The following is a 22,291-nucleotide window of genomic DNA, read 5'->3' as shown; positions in this document are numbered from 1 at the left end:
TTTCTGACAGAAGCTATGATTAGTTATGAGAGAGTATACCAGGAATATTTTGTAGCTACATGCCATTTCAATAGATGCCTCTGCTTAGAACTACTTTTGTCATCTGTCTGCTCATTAAAGGTAAACTCACTGGTGGGGGCCCATAAGCTATAGGTTTTCCAGACTGAAGATGCCTGAGTGCCTATTCCCCTAAGAACGCAATCTGTGAGTACAACCTAGGAGAACCCCAGATGCAATATCACATTATGTAGTTAATTCTAATTGTATCCAGTGCCTTCTTATTCTTTTCAAGAAGAAAGTATTCCTGAGTAAGAGATATGAGTCTTTGCTTTCTACAAGCCGTTGGTGTCTCTTGCCAACCTATTTTTTGCCATCCTCCCTTATGCCCTCTTACATGCTGAAGTAACAGGTGTCAAAATATATGCTTATTTCACCTGGAGGCTTAGTGAGTTCACAGAATTTCTCTAGCACTTTGTCCTCTCCAGTAGACATTTGCATATAAACCAAACTAATTTACATAGTAGTCTTTTGCAAATACTCATCACGTGTTTAATAGTGTTTCTGGCACAAAGTAGGTGCTTAAAATGCTTGTTGATTGATTGATGAGCACTGCAACATGAACTGACCAACTGCTCCATGAAATGATATTTCTTTTTGCCTTTAAACATGATAAAACCGACTCCTTTGTTTGCCTTTCCAACGAGAACCTGGGGACCATGCTTCCATTCAGCTGCATCTTCCTTTGTCTTCTGGTCTTGTTTATATCAAGAATGTCAAGGCTGACACAATTGTTTTTCTTGATATTGAATAACTATGTGTTGCCCACTCACAACTTCCACCCATCACCGCTTTGCCTAGTTCTGCTCTTTGAGATCAAGTGACACATGTGTAGGTCAAGCGAAATTACTGTTCTTAGGAGAACAAATGCCTCATCCCCACTCTGGGGCCCCCAGCAACATGTTATCGTGACTTAAACATAGGGCTTCCTGTCCTCACCACAGACTTTTGTGACATTCATTCCCATAAGCCCAGAGTAGTACAGAGCCTGCGTACATACTACCCCAATTGTCAGTGATAGGAAGCCAGGGTCTGGGCAGAGCCAAGCCCAGATGGGGTGTGGGAGGAGGATATAAGGGTTCCATTTCCCATTGGAGAATCATGGAATATGGAGGGTGAGGCTTCAGAGAGTGAAAAGTACTTAGCACTCACAATGCCCTATTTTTTCCTCTTTCAGAAGCAACTCAACCTGAAGCCATTGTTGATTCTGGTGTGAAGTTGGTGCCTTGCACCTGCCCTCAACAGAAGGCTTAGGCCTGGAGAAGAGTGAATTTGGAGACTGCAACCCATCCTGTGTGGGTCTCCAGGAAAAAGGTCCAACAGATACTAGAAAGAATGGGTTGTGGACTCCTCCAGATGAAAACCCAGAGGAGGAAGGGACTCTTCATCCCTTGGCTGTTCATTCTGGGAGTGTTTTCCCTGAAGGAGACCCAAACAGGTGAGTGTGAGGGAATGGGGGAGTGGAGATTGACAGCAGGAAGGCCTCCCCAAGTAACTGAATCAGTTCCCAATATCATGAAGACTCCATAGCCCACTGTCGGAGAGTTTCTGGTTGTATGGGAGAGACATCTTCGCTGCTATGGGAAACTTCCTGTTCCATCAGTCAGTCAACAAGTAATTATTTAAAAATTCACAGTGTGAACTTACTTGCACTGTGCTAAGTCCTAAGGATACAAAGAAAAAGCCAAAATAGTTACTGCCATGTAGGCAGTTATATTCTAATGGGAAAAAAAGCATGTACAAAAATAAGTACATATTAAATACACATGAGACATTTTTAGGGAAGAGGACACCTAGCTGGTGGAGAAATCAGAAAAGGCTTCATGTAGAAGGCAGCACTTGGGCTGGGACTGGGGACTCTAAAAGACAGAGGTGTGAAGGATTGGCAAGCCAAGTATTGGAGGAAAGTCATGAGGAAGGGAGCGTTGGACAATGAGAAGAGCTTAGAATTTGGACTCTGGGGACAAAGGTTCAAATCCTGCAATGAGGGGGTTGGTGCTGGATGACCTCAAAGGTCCTTTTCCAGTTCTAAGTCTATGATCTTATGATCCAACGCAAACACAAGGAAATTTTAGATGAAGAGAGAATTATGAGGATTGTTTAGCTAGATTGTTGAAGGGAGTGATGTATAACAGGTTTGGAAAAGTATATTTGAACCAGGTCATGAAGCAAAGCAAAAGAAAAGCATTTGTATTTGACTCTAGAGGCAATAGGAAACCATTGCAATTCATTGAGTAGGGGAATGACCTTCACTTTAGGAAAATCATTTTGACCTCTATGAGGGCTCTGCTGCTGCATCTAAGAATGGGAAGACACAAAACCAAGTCCCTTCCCTTCCAGCCCATAAGTCACCCAAGACCTAAGTAGCCTAGAGTCAGAAAACCTGTGGTCAGACCCCAGCTCTGCTGCTTACTATCTCTCTGACCTTGGACAAGGTACTTTGTCTCTCTAAGCTTCAGTTTCCTCATCAGTAAAACATGAGGCCAGCCCAGGCCTTTTGGCTCCAGACACACGAGCTTGGCCTTTTATACACCGCTGGCACACCTAAGAGCACATCGACCTCACCTCTCTATTCCAAGGAGAGCATTCTTTCCCTCCAGGCCTTCTTGCTACCTTAGCTATACTATTCCCACCCAGATGTCCAAAGTCTCCATCCATTCCCAACCATGCCCCGCAGTGAGGCAGATTAGAACCAGGGGCTCAGGAAACCCCAGTTCTAGCCTCAATCTGTTGCTAACTAGCAAGCTGTGTGCATTTGGCCAATCCATTTGACCTCTAATCCAACATTTCATCTCCATCCAAGCTTCTGCAAAAAAGGAGTTTGAACTGGATGGTCTTGAGGCCCTTCCAGCTCTAAAAAAAGAAAGTTAAGTCTCTACGTTGTTGACATACAATAGTGTAACTCAGTGACCCAGAGGTGTCCTTTTAGTGAAGTGGAAAGATTCAGGTTTGCATCTAAGCAGTGACACAGACTATTTGTGTGATAATGGCTCAGCCATTTCAGTCTCTGAGCCTATTTTCTCATGTGCCAACTGGGACTTGCACCTCTTCCTCCTTGGTTATCTTAAATACCAGAGAGATGGTATAGCAGATAAAGAGTGTGCCTTGAAGCCAGGAAGACCTGAATTCAAATCCCACTTTTGACACATATTGGTTGTGTGACCTTGGGCAATTTTAACTTCTCAGTGCCCTGGCAGGTCCCCAAGTTATAGAACTCTATAGTTATAGAACTCTAAGTTATAGAACAGGTGCCAATCGACAACAGTGGAGGAAGTTTCCTCACTGGAAGTTTTCTATACCCATGAAATCGTGACCACCCAACCTTTCAAGAAGAAAGCACTAATGAACTATGAGCTGTTAATAGCATCGTAGGAGTTCAAGATAAAGGAGATCCCAGAAATTGTCTGGTCCAACCCTCACCTCTTTAAATGAAATTTTATTGGTTTCTTTTGGTCTCATATCACTACATTTCCAAAAATTATCTTCCCCTTCTCCTTCCCTCTTCCCAGCCCCCAACCACATCCCAACATTCAGTTTCAAACATTTTATTTACATCAGTATAGTCAATCTTCTTGTGCAGTAATTTCAGTCATGTCTGACTCTTTGTAACCCTGTTTGGGGTTTTCTTGGCAAAGATACTGGAGTGGTTTGCCATTGCCTTCTCCAGCTCATTTTACAGATAGGGAAACTGCTAGTCACGCAGTTCATAAGTGTCTGAGGCTGCATTTGAATGCAGGTCTTCCTGACCCCAGGCCCAGCACTCTATCCATGGTGCTACCTTAGCTGTCCCATATCCAGTCCCATAATTTTTCAAGATGAAGACATGAAGCACAGAGGCAAATTCCAGAAAAAAAAAAAAAAACTTGACCTAGGCAAGAATCAGAGCTTGGATTCACAGATCTCCTGATTCCCAGTCCACTTCCCTTTTCACCATCTCTCTCTCTGTTTCTTTCTTTCTCTCTCTGTCTCTTTCTGTCTCTCTTTTTATCTCACTGTCTCTTTTTTCCTTCTCTCTTTTTCTCACTCTTTCTCACTCTCTTTTTATTACTTTCTTTTTCTCTTTCTTTTTTATTGCTTTCTCTATGCCTCTTCATGTCTCTCTCTGTGTCTCTGTATCTATCTATCTATCTATCCATCTCTCTTTCTCTCTCCATTGTTTCTATAAAATCTACTTTCCTATGGGATGTGGAGAGTTTGGTGCATACACTGTATGCAAGTGGATAATTATAAGCCCAAGCCTCATTAAAGCTTTTTTCAAGCTAACACAGAAATTCCACCTTAGTTCTATTCCCTAGATCCCCCTCCTGCTTCTTGCTCAAGAACCCAACAGAGCTATTTCTCATAGCTCCTTTGATAGTTTTGGAAGGCCCTTCTTTCTAGGTCTCAGTCAGTGCTGTAACTAGGGCAGGGGGAAGAGGACCTTGTACCTGACATTGGGTGAGTTGTGTGTATTATGTGGGGGGAGAGTACTTTCTCTCCATAGAAACTACTGGTCCTGCACATTTTCTCAAAATCCCCAGCCAATCCTTACTATCATGCAACACAAATACCCCCATCCATAAGGCCCAGGTCTGGTTGGCCTCTGCTCTATGGCTGTATACACCACTCTACCCTCCAATGAAGTCCTCTAACCTGAGACTTCCTAGTACAGCTCTGACCTCAATCAGGTCCATGTCTGTGAAGAATCTGATCTCCTCCAAACTGCATGACCACTTGACATTTCTGTAATAAGGATAATTCCTCGATTGGCTTCTCCTCATCTTGACACATAGCCTAGAGCGGGAACTTAAGAGAGCCTCCCTGCTCTTCCTAAGACCATGCAGTCATAGTTTTAGAATCGGGAGGTACATTAGAAGTCACCAAATCTAGTACCCTCATGAGAAGCCCAGGAAGCCCAGAAATGTCAAGTGACTTGCTCAGGGTCACACAGCAAGTAAGCATCTGCAGCAGGTCTTCCTTACTCCACGTCTAGCTCTTGCCACCACAGCCTCATTGGAGCCTCCTCTTACTAACGACTCCCTCAGAATTTCAGGGAATCATAGATTCCAAGCTGGAAGAAATCTGAAAAGTCATTTAGTTCAACCCTTTTATTTTACATAGTAGGAAACTGAGGCCCAGAGACTGACTTGCCCAGTCATAGAGGTAGTCAGTGGAAGAGCCAGGATTTGAACCCACGTCACCAAACTCGAAATCCAATATGATAGCTACTTTCTTCTCTCAGCTTTTCCTAAAAGTCCCAGATTCTACCATATACCTCTCCTTGATCCTACACCGGTTCAGATCACTGTAACTTCCATTTTTGAAGTTTACAAGGAGCTTTTTCTCACATCTGACAGTCAGAATATCATTATCGCTGTAATTGCTGAGTCAATGCTGACTCTTCATGGCCACATTTGGAGTTTTCTTGGCAGAGATACTGGAGTGGTTTACCATTTCCTTCTCCAGCTCATTGTACAGATGAGGAAACTAAGGCAAACAGGTTGAAGTGACTTGCCCAGGGTCACACATCTAGTAAGTGTCTGAAGCTGGATTTGAACTCAAGAAGATGAGTCTTCCTGACTCCAGGCCCGGTGTTCTATGCACTATGGCACCACCTAGCTGCCGAAGATAGTACGGTGGGGGGGGGGGGGGGCAGGGAAACCACTGGATTTGGCATCAGAGTACTTGGGTTTGAATCCTAGCTCTGACATTTATGAGCTATGTGACTTTGGGCAAGTCACTCATCTTCATTGCATCTCAATTTCCTCTTCTTTAAAATAAAAAGGTTGGACTATATGATCACCAAGGTCCCTTCTAGCTCTAAACCCTATGTGGTACGTGGTGAAAGTATTGTTGTCTCCTCCTTACAGATGAGAAAGCTGAGCCCCAGAGCTGAAATGGTTTGCTCATGGTCACAAAGATAGTCAGAGGAAAAGGAGGGATTCCAACTCCAGTTCAAGTCCAACATTCTATCAATTACATTTTGATTTTCAAATGAACTCATGCATGCAAATTACTATGTGTGTGCCTTCTGTAGTAATTCGAAACTTTTTTGCTTTGTTTTAACCTATAATTTAATCAGTGTAGAAAACTCCCAATTTGGGCACACTCTGCTGGTGTGAAGGGACAATTTTTCTGTAATTAATAGTCTTCAAGAGCTGTCCAGACCAGGACATGGAAAGGTTAAGTAGCTTGCTGAGGGTCACGGAAAGGCAGAACTTGAACCCGGGTCTTCCTTAGTCCACAGCCTCTATTCACTACTCCCCACTGCCAGTCTGCCCTATAATAGTGATTTATAATTACTCTCATTACCACTCTGTTTAGGCTACAGGGGGCAGCTTTCAGAACAGAAGTAGTCATTTGAGGAAGGTTTTTCACTTCAACCATCAAAGAAATTATATACTGCGAAAGAGTTTGAGAACAATCCCTCAAAACCCACTTCCAAGCTTCCCCGTCTCTTCCTCTGCATGCCTCCCTCCTAAGGTCTTCCTCTGGCCCCAAAGATGCAATAGGGTTAGTAAGAAGAAGCAATTGTAGATTGAAAAACCATGGGTTACTCCTTTCTGGACTTTCCCCTGGAGTGGCTGCCCCCTTCCCTCTGCCCTAGCTATGCTTGCCATCAGGAAATGAAAAGGATGAGAAGGGGTGGGTGGGAGGGCATGTCTAGATGCAACGGTCACCCTCTCTGTCATCCAGCCCTCCACAGCCTGGAGACCCAGTTCACTGGCCTGGCTGTAACCGACAACCTTCCAGACATCATCTTCAACGTGTGGGTGGACAGACAGCTCTTGTTCTCATATGATACCCAGAGCAAGGAGCTGCTAATCAAACTAGGCTGGGCCTACCCACCTCTGAAGAACAAGCTGATGGAGAAATTGAGTCAACAGCTACAGCAAGGGGGAGAGGATGATTTGCGGCGTTTCTGTGCCTACTGGATGGTCTCTTACAATGAGACCTGGGGTGAGTTTCCTGCCCCAGGGCCTTGTCCTTCCCTCCTTCACCCTTTTCCACCTCTAGCTATACTTCCTCCACCTTTCTCCCCTGAAGATGCCCAGGTCTATTTCTAGGAGGTTAGCCCAAGGGTCCCCACCCATGCAGCCTCAGAACACCTTTCCAGTCGCTCCCCAGAAGGATCCAGTCCTGCTCCTTCCTTTCCCCAATAGAGGTTGAAACAACCCAGGTCACAGTTTCCTGCGAGTTGGATGGAGACATCCAAGTGGACAGCAGAATGTGGGTTGCTTTCGATGGTGAGACTGTCTGCCAGTTGGAACAGCAGAGTGAGGGATGGGTGACCAAGAAGCCAGAGGTCATGCACTTCTGCAAGTATTTGGAGGAGAGTGTCCAATGGGACAGGCTACTTGTAGAAGAGTGCCCCAAATTTCTGAAGATTGTCCTGGATCTCTTTCACCTAAAGGAGAACGGTAAGTCCCAGACCCTAGACTCCTCTTCTCATGTGGAACCACAGTCTTGCCGTTGAGTAGTTGTGACTCTTGCTAACAGTCAATAGGAAAACCGAATACAGCTGAGTTTCCAATTTATCTATATAAAGCTTGCTCTAAGAAGACAATGTATCTCCAAGGTTAGCACTGCTATCACTAGGATGGGCAATCATCAAACCAGCCAGATCATGGGTTAACTTAGTAGGAGAGCATGGGCAGGAATAACAAGGAAGTCTCTCTCCAGGTTGTTGTTCAGTCATTTCAGTCACGTTCAACTCTTCACGATGCATTTGGGGTTTTCTTGGCAGAGATACTGGGAGTGATATGCCATTTCCTCTTCCAGCTCATTTTCAGATGAGGAAACTGAGGCAGACTGTGTTGAGTGACTTGCCCAGGGTCACACAGCCAGTAAGTAGCTGAGGTCAAGTTTGAAATCAAGACCATGCAACTATTCAACTCTAGTAGGTTGGTTGTTCCTTCCTGCTTTCTTCTGTGTGGTCCTGGCTTTTGATCCTCTAGGAAAGGCAATCCAGAGCTCATGCGGCATGTTTACAACCTCAAAGCTAATTTGCACGACTCTCCTCACTGGTGGAGAATGACTATTCAATACTCCATTTCAAGGCAAAGTTGGTGAGGGGGTTTGAGAGAAGAGAGATCCTGGTCTTCCAGCTTTGAGCTTAGAGAGAAAAGACTCAAAGTTCCGGGCTCTCTTCAAGTCACTGAAGGAAGAGAATATATGAGAATATATGCCAGATAATACACAGAGTAAATGAACTCTCCCTTTGAGAGTGAGAAATCTCAGTTCAACTGAGATAGAGGGGCCAGATCCCACCCAAGTGGAAGTTCCCCAAAATCTTAAGTGCAGCAAGCTGGGGACAGGAATATGTTGGAGACTGCCACCTCCTCTCATGTCAGCTTCTTACTAGAGTTTTTCCCTTCAAGGACCTCTCCCTGAAGAGATTCTGGAACCTCGTGTCTTCCCTATCCAAGCTGGAAGTCAAAAGATCCATCTCTCTCTCTCTCTCTCTCCCTCTCTCTCTCTCTCTCTCTCTCTCTCTCTCTCTCTCTCTCTCTCTCTCTCTCTCTTTCTCTCTCTCTCTCTCTCCCTCTCTCTCTCTCTCTCTCCACCCCCCTCCCTCTCTCCCTTTCTCTCTCCCTCTCCTTCTCCCACTCCTTCCCTCTTCTCTCTCCTCCCAAGCTCTGGATAACTTTTCCCCCTCACACAGAAGTGGATCATCAAATGGTCACTCTCCACCAATGAAGAAAGTTCCATGAAATGGACTTTGTGCCGCAGGTTCCATTGAGTTTCTCTGGTAACTGCATTTGAATTTGCAGTCAGATCCTGACTGAACCCCAGATGCAAAGAAGAGCTAAACAGCGATCATATACCCATATTGTTATATCTGACCCTCCACAACTGAGCTCGGTCTTTCATCCTATAGGGAAAACATGTCCAGCCATAAGCAAGGAAATGTGACAACACAGAAACTGACTCATCGACCATCTTCTACCTCCATATACCCATCCTGCCTTCGTAGAATGAACTCCTTCCTCATCTCTGCCTTTCGCAATCTTTGTCTTTCTTCAAGCTGAGATGGCCCCTTCTCTGACCTCTCTTCTCCCAAGCCCACCTTTGCAGCTGAAGGGTTGTCTCCCTCCTCAAAATTCCAAGAGCCCTTCGGCTTCTTCCTTGCTCCTGTCCCATTTTCTTTACATCATACTTATTCATCTCGATCTGTGTTTTATTTGCCCCACCTTTAATATTCCCAGGACAATGTAAGGTCTTTGAGGGCAGACACTGGGCCATTTTTGTCTCTCTATGCCCAGTGTAAGAAGACTGGAAAGATGTAAAGGCATCTTATTGTGAAGATCTCCAAAGGTCAAACAAAAGATTTTCTATGGATGCTAGAAGTAATAGGAAAATAGTAGGTGTCCACTGATCTTTCAAAATGACAGCCTCTCTCTCCTCATTTGCTCCCAGAGCCCCCTGAGGTAACTGTGTCTCGTCGGGATGCCCAAGATGGCAGGATCACACTCTTCTGCACAGCCAGAGGCTTCTACCCCCGCCCCATCCTTCTACATTGGGAAAAGGATGGACAAATGGGTGTATGGGGAAAGGAGAACTCCAGTGGTACCCTACCCAATGCTGATGCCACCTTCTACCTCCAAGTCATTATGGAGCTCCAGCCAAAGGATCCTGGAGAGGGTTATGCCTGTGCTGTGGAGCACAGTGAGCTAGGCGTGCCTGCCATATACCCAGGTGAGGGACTTCTTGGAGGTGTGCTTTGAACCCAAGGTTTGTGAAAGTTTGGCAAATGGGATATATGTGGGAGGGGGATGTAGATTATGCATGTCCATATCGGTTTGCCTAAAGGCAGCTCACAGGAAATCATAAAGAAATACTTCTGAAATCTTGCCCACCCCTCTCCAAAGGAGACTTTGACTCCTGCCTAGAGAGGAACAAGAGAAGGGCCCATGAGGCTGGCCGCTCTGCTCTCCTCAGAAAGAGGGTACCAGACCTCTTACATCTGTCTGCCTCCCTACATGTCACTAGACTAGAGGAAATGATTTTTAGGTTCCAGTCATTTTCCTAATCACTATCCCTAAGTTAGGAAAGAATGCTGATTATGTCCAAAGGCTGGTTCCTTCAGGGTAAATGCTAGTTGAAAAAAAAAAGATCACAAATAGTGAGTGGTGAACAAACACATTTAGCTAAACCTATAACCTCAGAGAAGTTATGCAGCTTAGAATATACCAGACAATACACAGAATGACTGAGTTCTCCCACTGTGAGCAAAATATTTCAGCACAACCCATAATGCCTCCAATATCACCCAAGAGAAAATTCCCCTAAATCTCTAGGGAAGCAAGCTAGAAAATTAGGAACAGGTTAAGGTCCTGGCTCCTCTATGTGTCTGCTACTTCCCAAGGTCTTTTTTTTCCCAATCTCTGGTTTTCTCCCAGAGATGGTTGTAAAATGTGTGTCCTCTCTTGAAACAGGAAGCTAGAAGGTCTCTCCTTTCCCAAGCTCTCATGCCAACTCCACCCCTCAAACTGGGATGCAGCATTGAATAATTCTTTTCTCCACCAATGAAAAGAGTCTTATGCAATTCACTAAGCTTGAATCTCAAATGACACAAATAGCATGCAAATGAACCCCCATTCTCTTCTGAAAATGACGAGATAGCTGGGGAAAAAACCCTTTGTAATGCCTACAAATTCCCATCAGATACAGTCCCATGGAGAAAACCCACTTTTGTGTCTGTTGCCTTTGCCTTCCCTGCAGCACCCAGGAAAATCACCAGAGGAAAGTCCTGGGAACTGTCTCTAAGTATTTCAGCCAGTACCATCCTGGTCCTGATTTCAGCTGTGGCCTTCATCGTATGGAGGAAAAAAGATGCATGGGGTAGGAACAAGGAGGACAAATGGGAACAGGGAGGGCAAATCAAAAGAAGGAAGTGTCATTTCCAATGGCAATCCAAGGTCTAAGGACACTTCGAGGGCAATATTTCAGGCATACTGTTTTGCTGGGGGGTGGGGAGGGCAGGGGGTAGTCAGCCACATGGATCCCTCTACTGGACATTGGTGGAAAAAACCAAAAGCAGAGGACCACCAGTCACTGACCAGTCCTAGTGTGCAATGGAAAAGAGACAGCTCCATCCTGGCCTGGGAGGTGGGGGCAGAGGAGAAGAAACTACTCAAGGCCTTGAGGAACCCCTGTTCTTCACCCACAAGGAGATACCAATGTGATGATCACTGGACTGGGGAATCCCCACATGGCACCGTGTGGCATGGTCCTTAATATTAAACGAAAGGCTATCTCTAGGTTTTTCCACACAGGGCAGTCTTTTTTTATGGTTCTCCCAGGTCTTTCCCTATAATTCTCTCCCTCTATTCCATAGGCCACAGGACCCAAGAGCACAACACAGAAGAAGGTAAGAGAAAAGGAGAGGGGAAGGCCAAGGGAAGAAAGCTACAGAGTGGCATTTCAGGAGGTTCATTGAGGAAAGGAAAATATGGCAGGGACATGGGGCAATGAAGAGAGAGAAGTATATATAGAAGAAATTCCATAATCTTTGTCTCTTCCCACCTTTCAGCAGCTAGGCAACAAATATTGGGGACATGAGAGGATTCTAAACATCTAAATGTTCTAAATATTCCAAACATCTCTTTCCACAGGGATGGCATCTTGTTAGGAGCACTTTCTCCTTCTTCTTTTTCCCCTTCCCCTCCCCATTCCTCTTCTCTTCTTCCTTCTCTACCATGCAGAAGTTAGGGAGTCCCCCAACCCAAAACTCCAGGGAAGGGACACTTGCTTAAAATTCACTTACTTTCATAAAAAGTCATAAACTCTAGATAATCGAATCAACAAAGATTTCTTAAGCCACTTACTATGTGCCAGTCACTGGGACACAAAGAAAGGTTAAAAAAAATAGTCCCTGGCCTTGATTAGCTTGCATTCTAATGGGAGAAACAACATGCGAACATCTACATACAACCAAGATTTCTTACGTAATACAAAGAAAGACAGACATAGACAGAGAAAGGGAGCATGACAGAGACAGAGAGAATAAATTGGGAATATCTCAGAAGGAAGGCTCTAGGCTTTTTTCAAAAGGTGTGACTTGAGCTGAGACTTGAAGGGAGCCAAGGAAGTCAAGAGGCAGAGATAAAAAGGACCAGGCTCCCTCTGCTGGGAGACACCCAGTGAAAATGCTTGGAGTCAAGAAATGGAGTGTCTTGGGTGAAGAACCACAGGGAGATTAGTGTCAGTTGAATAATGAGATGGAAAGCTAGAGCAGAGATTTTGGGAGAGAGTGAAAGGAAAAGAAGTTCCTTTGTAGAAGGCCTTCTCAAGGAATTGAGTCATGAAAAGAATGAGAGGTAGAGGGTAGCAGCTAGCAAGGATGGATAGAACAAATGAGGGCTTTTGAGCATAGAGATGAGGACATGCTTGTAGGCATCAAGGAAGCAGCCAATAGACTGAGAGAGACTGAAGATTGGGGACAGAAGGGCAATCATCCCCACTGGAGAAGACAGGATGGAATGGGATCATTTGTGCTTATAAAAAGGTTTGTTTTGGTAAGAAGGACTCCCTCTTCCTCTGAGATGGGATAAAGGAGGAAATGGTAGGGGAAGGCATCTTAGGGATATGAGATTAGGAGGCGAGAAGGGCAGTAGTTCTCAGGAAATGACCTCAGTGTTTTCAATGAATTGAGGCAAGGTTCTCCGCTGAGGGAGCAGAGGAAAGAGGACTCATAGGAGGTTTAAGGATGAATTCAAAGGTTTGGAAAAGTCACTTTCTTGAGTAGTATAGGGACTCAATTAGAGATGTATTAAAGGATTGCCCCATTTCAGTGAGGCCCAGCTGAAATTATGTAATAGAAATTTGTAGTAGACTAGTTAGTGCAGTTTCTTGATTTTCTTCTGCCCCCTAAACAAATGTTATTTAAAGAAAAACCTGGAAGAAAACAGAGTAACTCATTTATGAATGAGTGGATGATGAATGGATGGCTGAATTATTAATTTTACCCCTAGCACTTAGCATAGTACTAGAGATAAAAGTAGAAAAGAGAGACGTCCCTGCTCTCAAGACTACATTCTAGTAGGGGGAGATAAGCCATACAGGATTCAGCTGTGGAGTACATGATACAGCCCAGTGGTTCTGAGGGTACAACAGCAAGGCAGGTGGAAAGTAAGCTTCTTGTCCTTGAGGAAATAGAGAAAATCACCAAGTATAAGATGGATATATCAGAAGATCGAAAAAAATCTGAAAAGCTTTTGTATGAGGAACCATAAAAAATAACTCTCCAAAGGTAAACAGCAGAATGGTAAACAATGGATGAGACCAATATAATTGCTGAAAGCTGACTGATCCCAAGAATAGATAGGCTCAATATAAATAACCCCAGTCAGTTTCTAGGCACCATTAAGAATCAGTCAGCAGAGATGAGCTGATAACTTCCACCAGAGGAAGAACAGATAATGGATGATCCCTGGGAAAAATTAATTCTAACAAAGAAAATAATACAAATTACAAAACAGCCTTAATATACCATTGTATACCTGTTAATCCAGCAAAATTAAATAGAATTATATTTGTTAGGAGCAGCAGCAAGGTACACTAGGTAGATAGCTGGCTTCAGAGTTACTTCAAATGCATGTGACCCTATGTGATGCTAATGGTTGCGTAACCCTGGGTAAGTAACTTAACATTTCAGTGCTTGAGACAGAGCTCTAAGATTGTAAGTTTCAAAGAAGGTGCCAATTTGCATTGATAGAGGGAATTTCTTCCCTTGGAAGTTCCCCGTATCAATGACAGGTTCATTTTTTAACTGTTAAACTAGCTCTAATTTCTATAGCATTTTAGGGTTTTCATTATTTTTTACAAACAACGCTATGATGTAAATTTCACAAGTATTATGTGAAAGACCTGTGATTTCATTGGTATAGAGTTCATCTATAACTCAGGGAATGGCCTAAGGCTCAGAGACTTGTCCAGGTTCCCACAGCTATTAAGTGTGGAGAGGCAAGATTTGAATCAAAGTTTTCCTGATCCCAAGTCCTCTATTCTAGCCATGATGCCATGCTGACTCTCTGCAAGACCTATTACCCCCATTTTGCAGATGAGAAAACTGAGATCCTATGAGATATCTGGCTACAGCTATTATTCTCCTCATCCTACAAATGATGCAAATGAGGCTAAAAAATTCAAGTGACTTATCTAAAGTCACACAGCTAGATAATGGAACTGGTCATGTCACCCAGGTCTTCCGGTGCCTAACACAGTGCCTGTGGTTTCCTGACTCAAAAGTCACCCACCTAACAGGCCATTCTGTTACTATTAGGCTCACACCATAATTCCAGTTGCCAAGTTCAAAACATCTACTCCTTCTTCTCACTGACCCCTCATGTCCAATCAAGAGCCAAACCTTGTCATTCCTATTTTCACCGTATATCTCCAATATGTTCCCTTCTTTCTGTTCAAACAGCCACCTCACTAATTCAGGCCCTCATTACCTCTCCCAAAGATCATTTGCAATTGCCCCCTAATTAATCATTCTGCCTCAAGGTTCTCCCCACTCCAATCCATCCACCACTCAACTGCCAAAGTGATTCTTGAACCACATGCCCAACCATGTCCCTGTTCTACTCAATCAACCCTAGTGACTCCCTATTAACTCTAGGCTCAAATATAAACCCTTTGGTTTGGCTCTTAAAACTCCTCTGAACAAACTGCCCCTTCTTATCTTTCCAGTTTTTGTATACCTTACTCCTGCCTCATACCCGATCCTCTGTCTCCCATCTCTTTGCCTGTGTGCTTTCTGGTCCCTATGCCAAGAATGCTGTCCTTTCTCACCTCCACTGCTAAAATGGGTGCAGTAACTCCACAGGATCTTGTACAGATGTGAAAAGGGCAAGCCTGAAATCTGTAAGCATGTATGGAAATGCAGTGAAATGAAAGTCTCGAAATAACTGCACACGAAAGAATGCAAATGTACTGTATACAATTGGGGGGAAAATCATGCTGTGAGCACTGAATGGCGACTTGAGAGAACTGGACCTTAATCCCACTTCAGCTGCATATTAGCTGTGTAACCTCACACACATCACTTCTGCTTCTGGACCCGTTTCCTGATCTGTAAAGTTATGGCACTGGATAGGTGGTCTCAAAGGTGTCTTCCAGCTCTGCAAGAGTCCACAGAAGAGAAAGAACAAGACTGATTCCATCTTGGAGCAATTTTGACAATTCCAATCCACATGACAAACACATTCTTATGAAATCACAACAACACTTATAAGGCAAAATATTTAAGAATGTAAAACATGGATATCACAGTGCTAGAATGCAAAAAAAAAAACAACACAAAATGTTGTAACATCCTTGGCATTTTTTTTCCACTAACACTTAATTATTCCTTCCTTTAAATGTAAAGTTGTTCCCTGTCAAATTGGAACATTGCTCAATCTGACTCTGTTTCCCTTTATTTAATCAAGTAAAATCTCTTGGATTATATGACTGTAATTCAGCCTGTTTTGGACACTGGAAAGTATCCAAGAAATTAGAGGGATGTAAATAGTTAGAACTTAATGGTCAATACATTCTTTTTTCTACAAAGTTGCTTGGGTTTATAAATTTTTTAAATAATTAAGCTGTAGAAGAATTTGAGTTGTGCTGAGTAAACTTAAGAGAGAGTAGAGGGGGAGGTGAATGGGAACCACAATCGGAACAAGATGGTGTCAGCCTGTGGCCATGAGGTAAGTTTGGGAATCTGGCAGCCACTTCAAGTGGGAGCCTATCTTTAGAATATTAAAGGGTGCCATGGCTCTGGAAACCCTCTTGACAATGTGCCCATAGATTAGAAAACCTGAGGAAAGAAGTGGCATGGTATATGGGGGAAAGCCTTGAATTTGTTATTAAGAGGATCTGGATTCCAGCCCTGGCTCTCACTCTCAATATCTCTGTGATGTTAGCTGAGCTACTTCTCCTCTCAAGGCCTGACTTCTTTCATCTTTAAAATGAGGAAGCAGAACAAGATGACTTGGAAGGTCCCTTTGGCCTTTACATCTCATAACTGAAAAGGGCCGTGCAACATAAGTGATTCCCCCAAAGACTTCCCAACTCCGTGCATTTTCAGTGACTTTCACTCATGCAATGCTCTCCCTCCTCATCTTCACCTCTTGGTTTCCTTGCCTTCCTTTGAGTCACAGAAAAAGTCCCATCTTCCTCCAGAGACCCTTCCCAATTGCCCCCAAGGCTCCTTCCCTCCACTGATTCTCTCCTATTTATTGTCTATAGTTTGTGCACACATAGTTGTTTCCATGTTGTCGCCTCCATCAAAATGTAAACTCTTGGAGAGCACAGGCTGACTTTCCCCCCTTTTGTATCCCCAGTGTTTAACACATTTAATAATAAATGCTTCTTGGCTAACTGACTGAGATCACTGGGAACATCTGGCCCCAACAACAATGAAGAGGTTAAGCTGACAGGAGAGGACTAAGGGGAGATGCCTGAAAACATACCTTGAGGCATCGGAATCCATCTTCTCTCTCCTGGATACCACCACTCTTCCCTAAGCCCAGCTAACATTTCAAGGACTACTGGTTATCTGCGACTAGGCCCAGACTGGACTGGATACTTGGGAATAGTGGACAGAGCTAGGGAAGAAAATAGGAAGATTCACTAGGGAATGGAAGGGAAATAAACCAATGCAAATTCATAATAATACTTTACGTTTGTATAGCGCTTTAAGGATTCCAAAGTGCTCGACATACATCATCTCACTGACTAAGTGATCTTAGAAACTTATATTTATAGAGCTTCTGGGTGGCAATGCTTCATACTGTATAGAAGGCTGGCCTTGGGGTCAGGAAGATCTAGGTTCTAGCCCTGCCTCTGGCATATTTAATCGTAGAGCTTTGTAATTGTAAGGCACTTTAGCATACATCTAGCCCAATCCATGCCTGAAAAGAATCCCTAGCTGTGTGAACATGGGAGAGTCAATGAACTCAGTGCCCCAGACAACTCTCCAAAATAAGTAATAGAAGAGTTGCATCTACAAAAGTGGAAAGAGATTCCATCCTGGGAGTTCCCATATGGATGGGAATTAATTAATGCTTTAAGGTTGCTCACATGTATTTCTAGCATTATCCAGATCTTACAGAAGAAGAAACTGAGACCCAGAGACATGAAATAGTCTGTATTTAGTATGTATCAGAGGAGGCACTTGAAGCCAAATCTCCTTTCCACGACATCATTCTTCCTTTCTTGACTAAAGAAAGTTGGGTCACAAAGGGACAAAGTCTGACCACAAAATGTATTTTTGGAAAAACATACCTTAGGGTTTGATGTGATGTATGGTGCTAGGGATGTCTGGTGTTGTAGCAGGGGTTAGTGGGCAAGAGACTTTCAGGGGTAGGACAGAAGATTGCATGGCAATTACCTGTTTGGGATGAGAACTGTGTGTATCACAGAGAAGGGGCAGGGAGACAGGAAGATTTCTGTTCTGTAAAGACTGCTGCTTTTTCTATAGGAGCCCTAAGGTCATAGCTCCAACTCCTAGGGATGGGGTAACCAATAAATTCCTTCCTCAAGTTTAACAGGTTGTCTTGGCCCCAAGGATTGGGGGTGGTCTGGGCCACGTTACTCAACAATTGCATTTTTGTGACTGTAATTCAATTCATAAAGGCAGTATATCACAGCAGAAAGGCTTCTGGATGTGGCAGACCTGCCCAGGTGACCTGGTAGGATAAAATCCTGGGTCTTCTAGTTACTCCCTAGATCACCTTGTACAAGTCACTTCCCTTCTCTGAGGCTCACTTCCCTCATCTGTAAAACAGGGTTAATGATTCTTGGATAGACTCCTCACAGGCTTGTTTGAAGGAAAGTGTGTCATAAGGCTTTCAATTTGTCCATAAAGTGGTGAGTTCATCACCGTGGAGCCTGGGAGCCTAGAGGATAACAAGGAAGTTCACAAGCTTGTGATATGGTGAGGTCCAAAGGATCTTCTAAGCAGATGTGCCAACTTGTGAATTATGCTCCTGAAAACCAGGAGATGCCTTTGGTGTTACCAGGGAAGGTTTTGGGTCATGCCTTTGACCCTTATAAAGTTGGGACCTATGAAGTTCACCAGGTTCCCCAAATAGGACCAGATGCTAAAGCCAACCCACTGAAGGGGGGAAAGAGAAGGCCTTGGGGAGGGAGAAACAGGATATAATGGCCTGCTTGTGAGAACTCTGCCAACTGTCAACAGAGTCTGTGGTCACAGCTGCAAGGCTGAAAGAGTGTCAGGGCTTTCTCTTAAGGTGGAAGAGGTTGGAGTCTATCTGCTCAGCCCTGCCCAGCCCCTCTGTATCTCAAGTGTTTTCAAATGACTATGATCAAATTTCCCCAAGGGAAAATCTTCTAGAATCTAGAACCAAAGGGGAAATCTAATTCAATAACCTCATTTTATAGCTAAGGAACAGAGACTCAGAAAGATGAAAACTTAACAAACTTAGAATTGTTGAACTAAAGAGCTCAGCAACCTGATCTTAAGGCAGCCCTAATTTGACCACAGAGACTGACAGTCTCTCCTGGGCTAATTCACTCTACTCCTATCAACCTTACCCTTAGACCTATCTTTGTCCCTTATCTCTATCATGATACCCTCAGAAGACATATGGCTATTCTATTCTTGTCACTTAAACCCCACTCTTTCTTCCAATTCTAAGCTGGAAGAAAAATCAACATATTAGCCTGAGAAGTATAAAAACAAACCCAAACAACACATTCCTTGAAAATTTGGATGGAATAAACAGAAGCTAATTACTCTATGAGACCACAAGAAATATTAAAACAAACTCAAAAGATTAAAAAAATTAAAAAATGTAACGTACCCATGTATCAAAAACAACTGAACTGGAGAACAGATCAAGGAAAGATAATTTAAGCATCACAGGACTACCCAAAAGCCATGACCAAAGAAGAGCTTAAATATCATATTTCAAGAAATCATGAGAGAAAACTTAGATCACTTAAAACCAGACGGAAAAATGAAAAGGAAAGAATCCATTGGTCACCTCCTGAAAGAAAAAAGAAAAAGAAAGTTCCCAGGAACATCAGAGCTGAAATGTAGAGCTTCCAGGCCAAAGGAAAAAATCTTTTAAGCAACCAAAAATAATGAATTCAAGTACCAAGGAGACATAGCATCACATAATATTTAGCAGCTATCACCATAAGGCAGTGGAGAACTTGGAATACAGTATTCTAAAAGACAAAAGGTATAGACTTACAACTAAGAATAAACTTACTGACCAAAACTGAGTATGGTCCTATAGTAGGGTAAATGAATCTTTCATAAAATAGAGCACTTCTAAGCATTCCTGATGAAAGACCAAAGCTGAGAAGAAATTTTGCAACTGAAACACAAGAATCAAGAGAAACATAAAAAGGTAAATGTGCACAAGCAATCAAGAGGGACTAAATAAGGATGAAGTGTCTGCATTCTGAAGAGGCAGGAATACAAGTTTCCCCTCAGAAGCCTAATACCATCTGGGTTCATAGAAAGAGTTCAGTAAGACAGAAGGACTGGAAGTGGGTTTGTTATGTTTAGTGATATTAGAAGAAGAAAGGAAGAAGAGGAATATGCTAGGGGGAAAAGAAAAATGAAGGATGGGAAAAATTATCTCACATATTTAGAGCACGTAACAAGAAGCCTTTTCAACTAGGAGGAACGAGGGTGGTGCATGGGAAACAGTTGAACCTCCTTAATGGGGGTCATGTGCATGTGCAGACACCATCAGTTTGCTAAAATAGCATCACCCACATGGAAGATACTAGGGACCTGCTATTCTGCATTGGTCTACCACATGGTTTAGAGTAGCTTTTCCATTGGTTTTGTGGCCAAAATTATAGATAACTTTAAAATGACCTGACAGCATCTGCTGGAGGCTTTTTACTGGATACACTTCTGAGGATGGTGGTGACGCCTTTACTCAAAGTTGGTGAGAATACATGATAAAAGTAGGAGGGCCCTAGACCCTTCTCCCCCTACTCCAACTCTGAGGATATGTGGCCCCAAGAAATAGGTCTGAGTCTTTGGTCTCATTGTGAATTCTTTTCTATTATAGGTATGGGGAGTGGAATCTTCAGTACAGGACAGGAACTCAAGCCATAGGGTCCAGAAGTTCAGGAATCCAGGCTTGGTTTTGCCACAGCTTAACACCAACACTGAAGAGCAAGTGTCAGTCCCAAAAAAAAAATGTTCTACTCGCTTTGGACTTGAATTTGGTGAAATTAGTGCTGTGTGGGAACTTAGCTAATGTGTGAGCCTAATTCCCTCCATACCCAGAGACTTAGTGGTACAGGCGGTGTATGGTAATACTTGATCTCACTATAACTTTGAAGTCAATATTCCTTTCTAAAAGCTAATCAGATGTTAAGTGGTTATGTGGAACTTGGATGCTAGACAATAGTCTCTTAAAATGGGGACAACACAGCCAGTGGGGACTTGAGAAGTTGGCAGAGGACTAAGACTCCCTTACCCCTGGTTCTGGAGAAACTTTAAGGGCAAAAAATGTAACAGATCTAGCCCTGGGAGAATGGATTCAGAAGCAACCATATCACACTTCACTTTCATCTCAACTAGTCAAAGGTCAGAGGAGAAAGAACACATACTCAGAAATTGGTGAAGAAATCTATTTCACTCAACAGGGAAACAGGAGGGAATGGGAGAGTGGTAAGACAAAGGGTAGATTTAGGGAGGGATTAATCATAAGCACAAGTGCAAGTGAGATCAGATTTCTGAAATATTCTCCTCCCACACATCACTCTCTCTTCTCTTTTCACAGCTCTCTACTGTGCCTACACCATGTCCCAAGGACTAAATTTGCTTATTTACTCTGTAACATACTTATGGTTTCTACTGCCCAAAAGACAATTGGTGAGGATCATGGAGGACCCTCTGTTTGAGAAGGACTTGAAGATGTTGGTGGTGTACCATGGTGTAACAGCAATCACCCTGGGACACCTAGGGTAGCCTGCTAGCATAAATTCTTTGATCTGCTTTTCTTAAAGGAAAGGCAGCCTTGAGGGGGTCAACAATCTTACTTTAATTACATTCACAATTCAGGGGAAAGGTCAGCACCTTGAATGTGGAGAAAAGACAAGCAGAGAAATTAGCACATAGATCAACAGACAGGGCTCCAACTGTCTGAACAAAGTAACACAACCAACTGGATCAGGGGAGCACAGATACAGGTAAGTAGTCAGGGGTCTCTGAACAAACAGCTACTCAGAGTACAGGGAATCAAAAGGTCCTTCTCATAAGGGAACCCCCAAAGCAAAATACCAACTTCAGAATATATATACATTTCTCAGAGCCTGAAGGCATCACAACTGTCACGACTCAGTGACTAATTAGTTTAGTACCAAAAGGTGTGAAATTCTTCCTACAAGCAAGCCTCCCAGTAAGTAAACCTCCCCCTAAGTAAGCTCCTCCTTAGGCAAGTTCCTCCCCCAATGGGCTCTACGTGACTCAGGATGTGTTACAGCTGGGTTGGAGCAAGATATCCATGATTACGCGGTCACATAGGCCTATTAAGGGGCGGAAAGTATCTTCCTATTCCATTAACATTATGCATGCCTATTCAGCTACACTGGGAACAATAATAAGGAGTGAATATGTCTCTTTCTTCAGATAAGGAGTTCTCAGGGGATAGGGACCAGATAGCTTCTGTTAGACAAGGAGGGAAATCGTGTTCCAAGGTTCTGTCTATTCTCAAAGTTCTCACAACAGAAACTGGCACACTAAAAACACTGTGGCTGTGGGGACAGAACTGACTAGTCCTAAATATACCTTACTGAAACTCCCAAAAGTTCACCAAAATTTTGAACCCCTGTCTGGATCACAACATTTCTTTGCCAGTCACTATCTAGCCTCCTCTCCCTATTCTCATTCTACATACCTGTCTTCTTCTGGGATATAATGAAGGCCACAGCTGAGTTCAATACCAGGATAACAGATGTCATGATGTCCGGTGCTAAAGCCCAGAATGTTATCCTTATGGATATTGTTATCCTTATGGGCTCTGGAGAGACTGCAAGGATGAGAGGTACAACTATAAAGGGGATGAAGAACTCTAATAAATGCTTGCTAAATTAAAAAAATGAAATTTTAAAAAAGAACTCAACATTTAATTTTTAGTATTTCCAATTTAGTGTTTAATTAGAGATTTTTAGTTTGTTCTTTTTCTACTTTTTTTAATCACATACACAATTCATTAGTCTGCTCTTTCTCTATTTTATTGATGTAAGCATTTCTAAATTCCCCTCT

At 43.2% G+C, this 22,291-nt stretch overlaps 1 protein-coding gene across 1 annotated transcript; it reads left to right on the top strand.

Annotated features, from left to right (window-relative positions):
* The first annotated feature begins 1,392 nt into the window (after positions 1 to 1,392).
* LOC118842835 (major histocompatibility complex class I-related gene protein-like) lies at positions 1,393 to 20,995 on the top strand. Its single transcript, XM_036750143.1, has 7 exons — positions 1,393 to 1,495; positions 6,733 to 6,996; positions 7,200 to 7,457; positions 9,457 to 9,735; positions 10,762 to 10,881; positions 11,378 to 11,410; positions 20,808 to 20,995. Exons 1-7 carry the CDS (start codon positions 1,393 to 1,395, stop codon positions 20,993 to 20,995), a joined length of 1,245 nt encoding a protein of 414 aa, XP_036606038.1.
* The last annotated feature ends 1,296 nt before the right edge of the window (positions 20,996 to 22,291 follow it).

This window comes from Trichosurus vulpecula, chromosome 3 (assembly GCF_011100635.1).
Source record: "Trichosurus vulpecula isolate mTriVul1 chromosome 3, mTriVul1.pri, whole genome shotgun sequence".
Classification (NCBI taxonomy): Eukaryota; Metazoa; Chordata; class Mammalia; order Diprotodontia; family Phalangeridae; genus Trichosurus; species Trichosurus vulpecula.
The sequence above is the reverse complement of the archived record's forward strand: the minus strand, read 5'-3'. Positions and strand labels throughout refer to the sequence as shown.

Bases quoted from the DNA above. Each gene is read 5' to 3' on its own strand.
- LOC118842835 (XM_036750143.1), top strand. From the start codon at position 1,393: ATGGGTTGTGGACTCCTCCAGATGAAAACCCAGAGGAGGAAGGGACTC. The intron at 10,882-11,377 runs GTAGGAACAAGG...TCTATTCCATAG, and splicing joins GAGGAAAAAAGATGCATGGG to GCCACAGGACCCAAGAGCAC. The intron at 11,411-20,807 runs GTAAGAGAAAAG...CTCTTTTCACAG, and splicing joins AGAGCACAACACAGAAGAAG to CTCTCTACTGTGCCTACACC.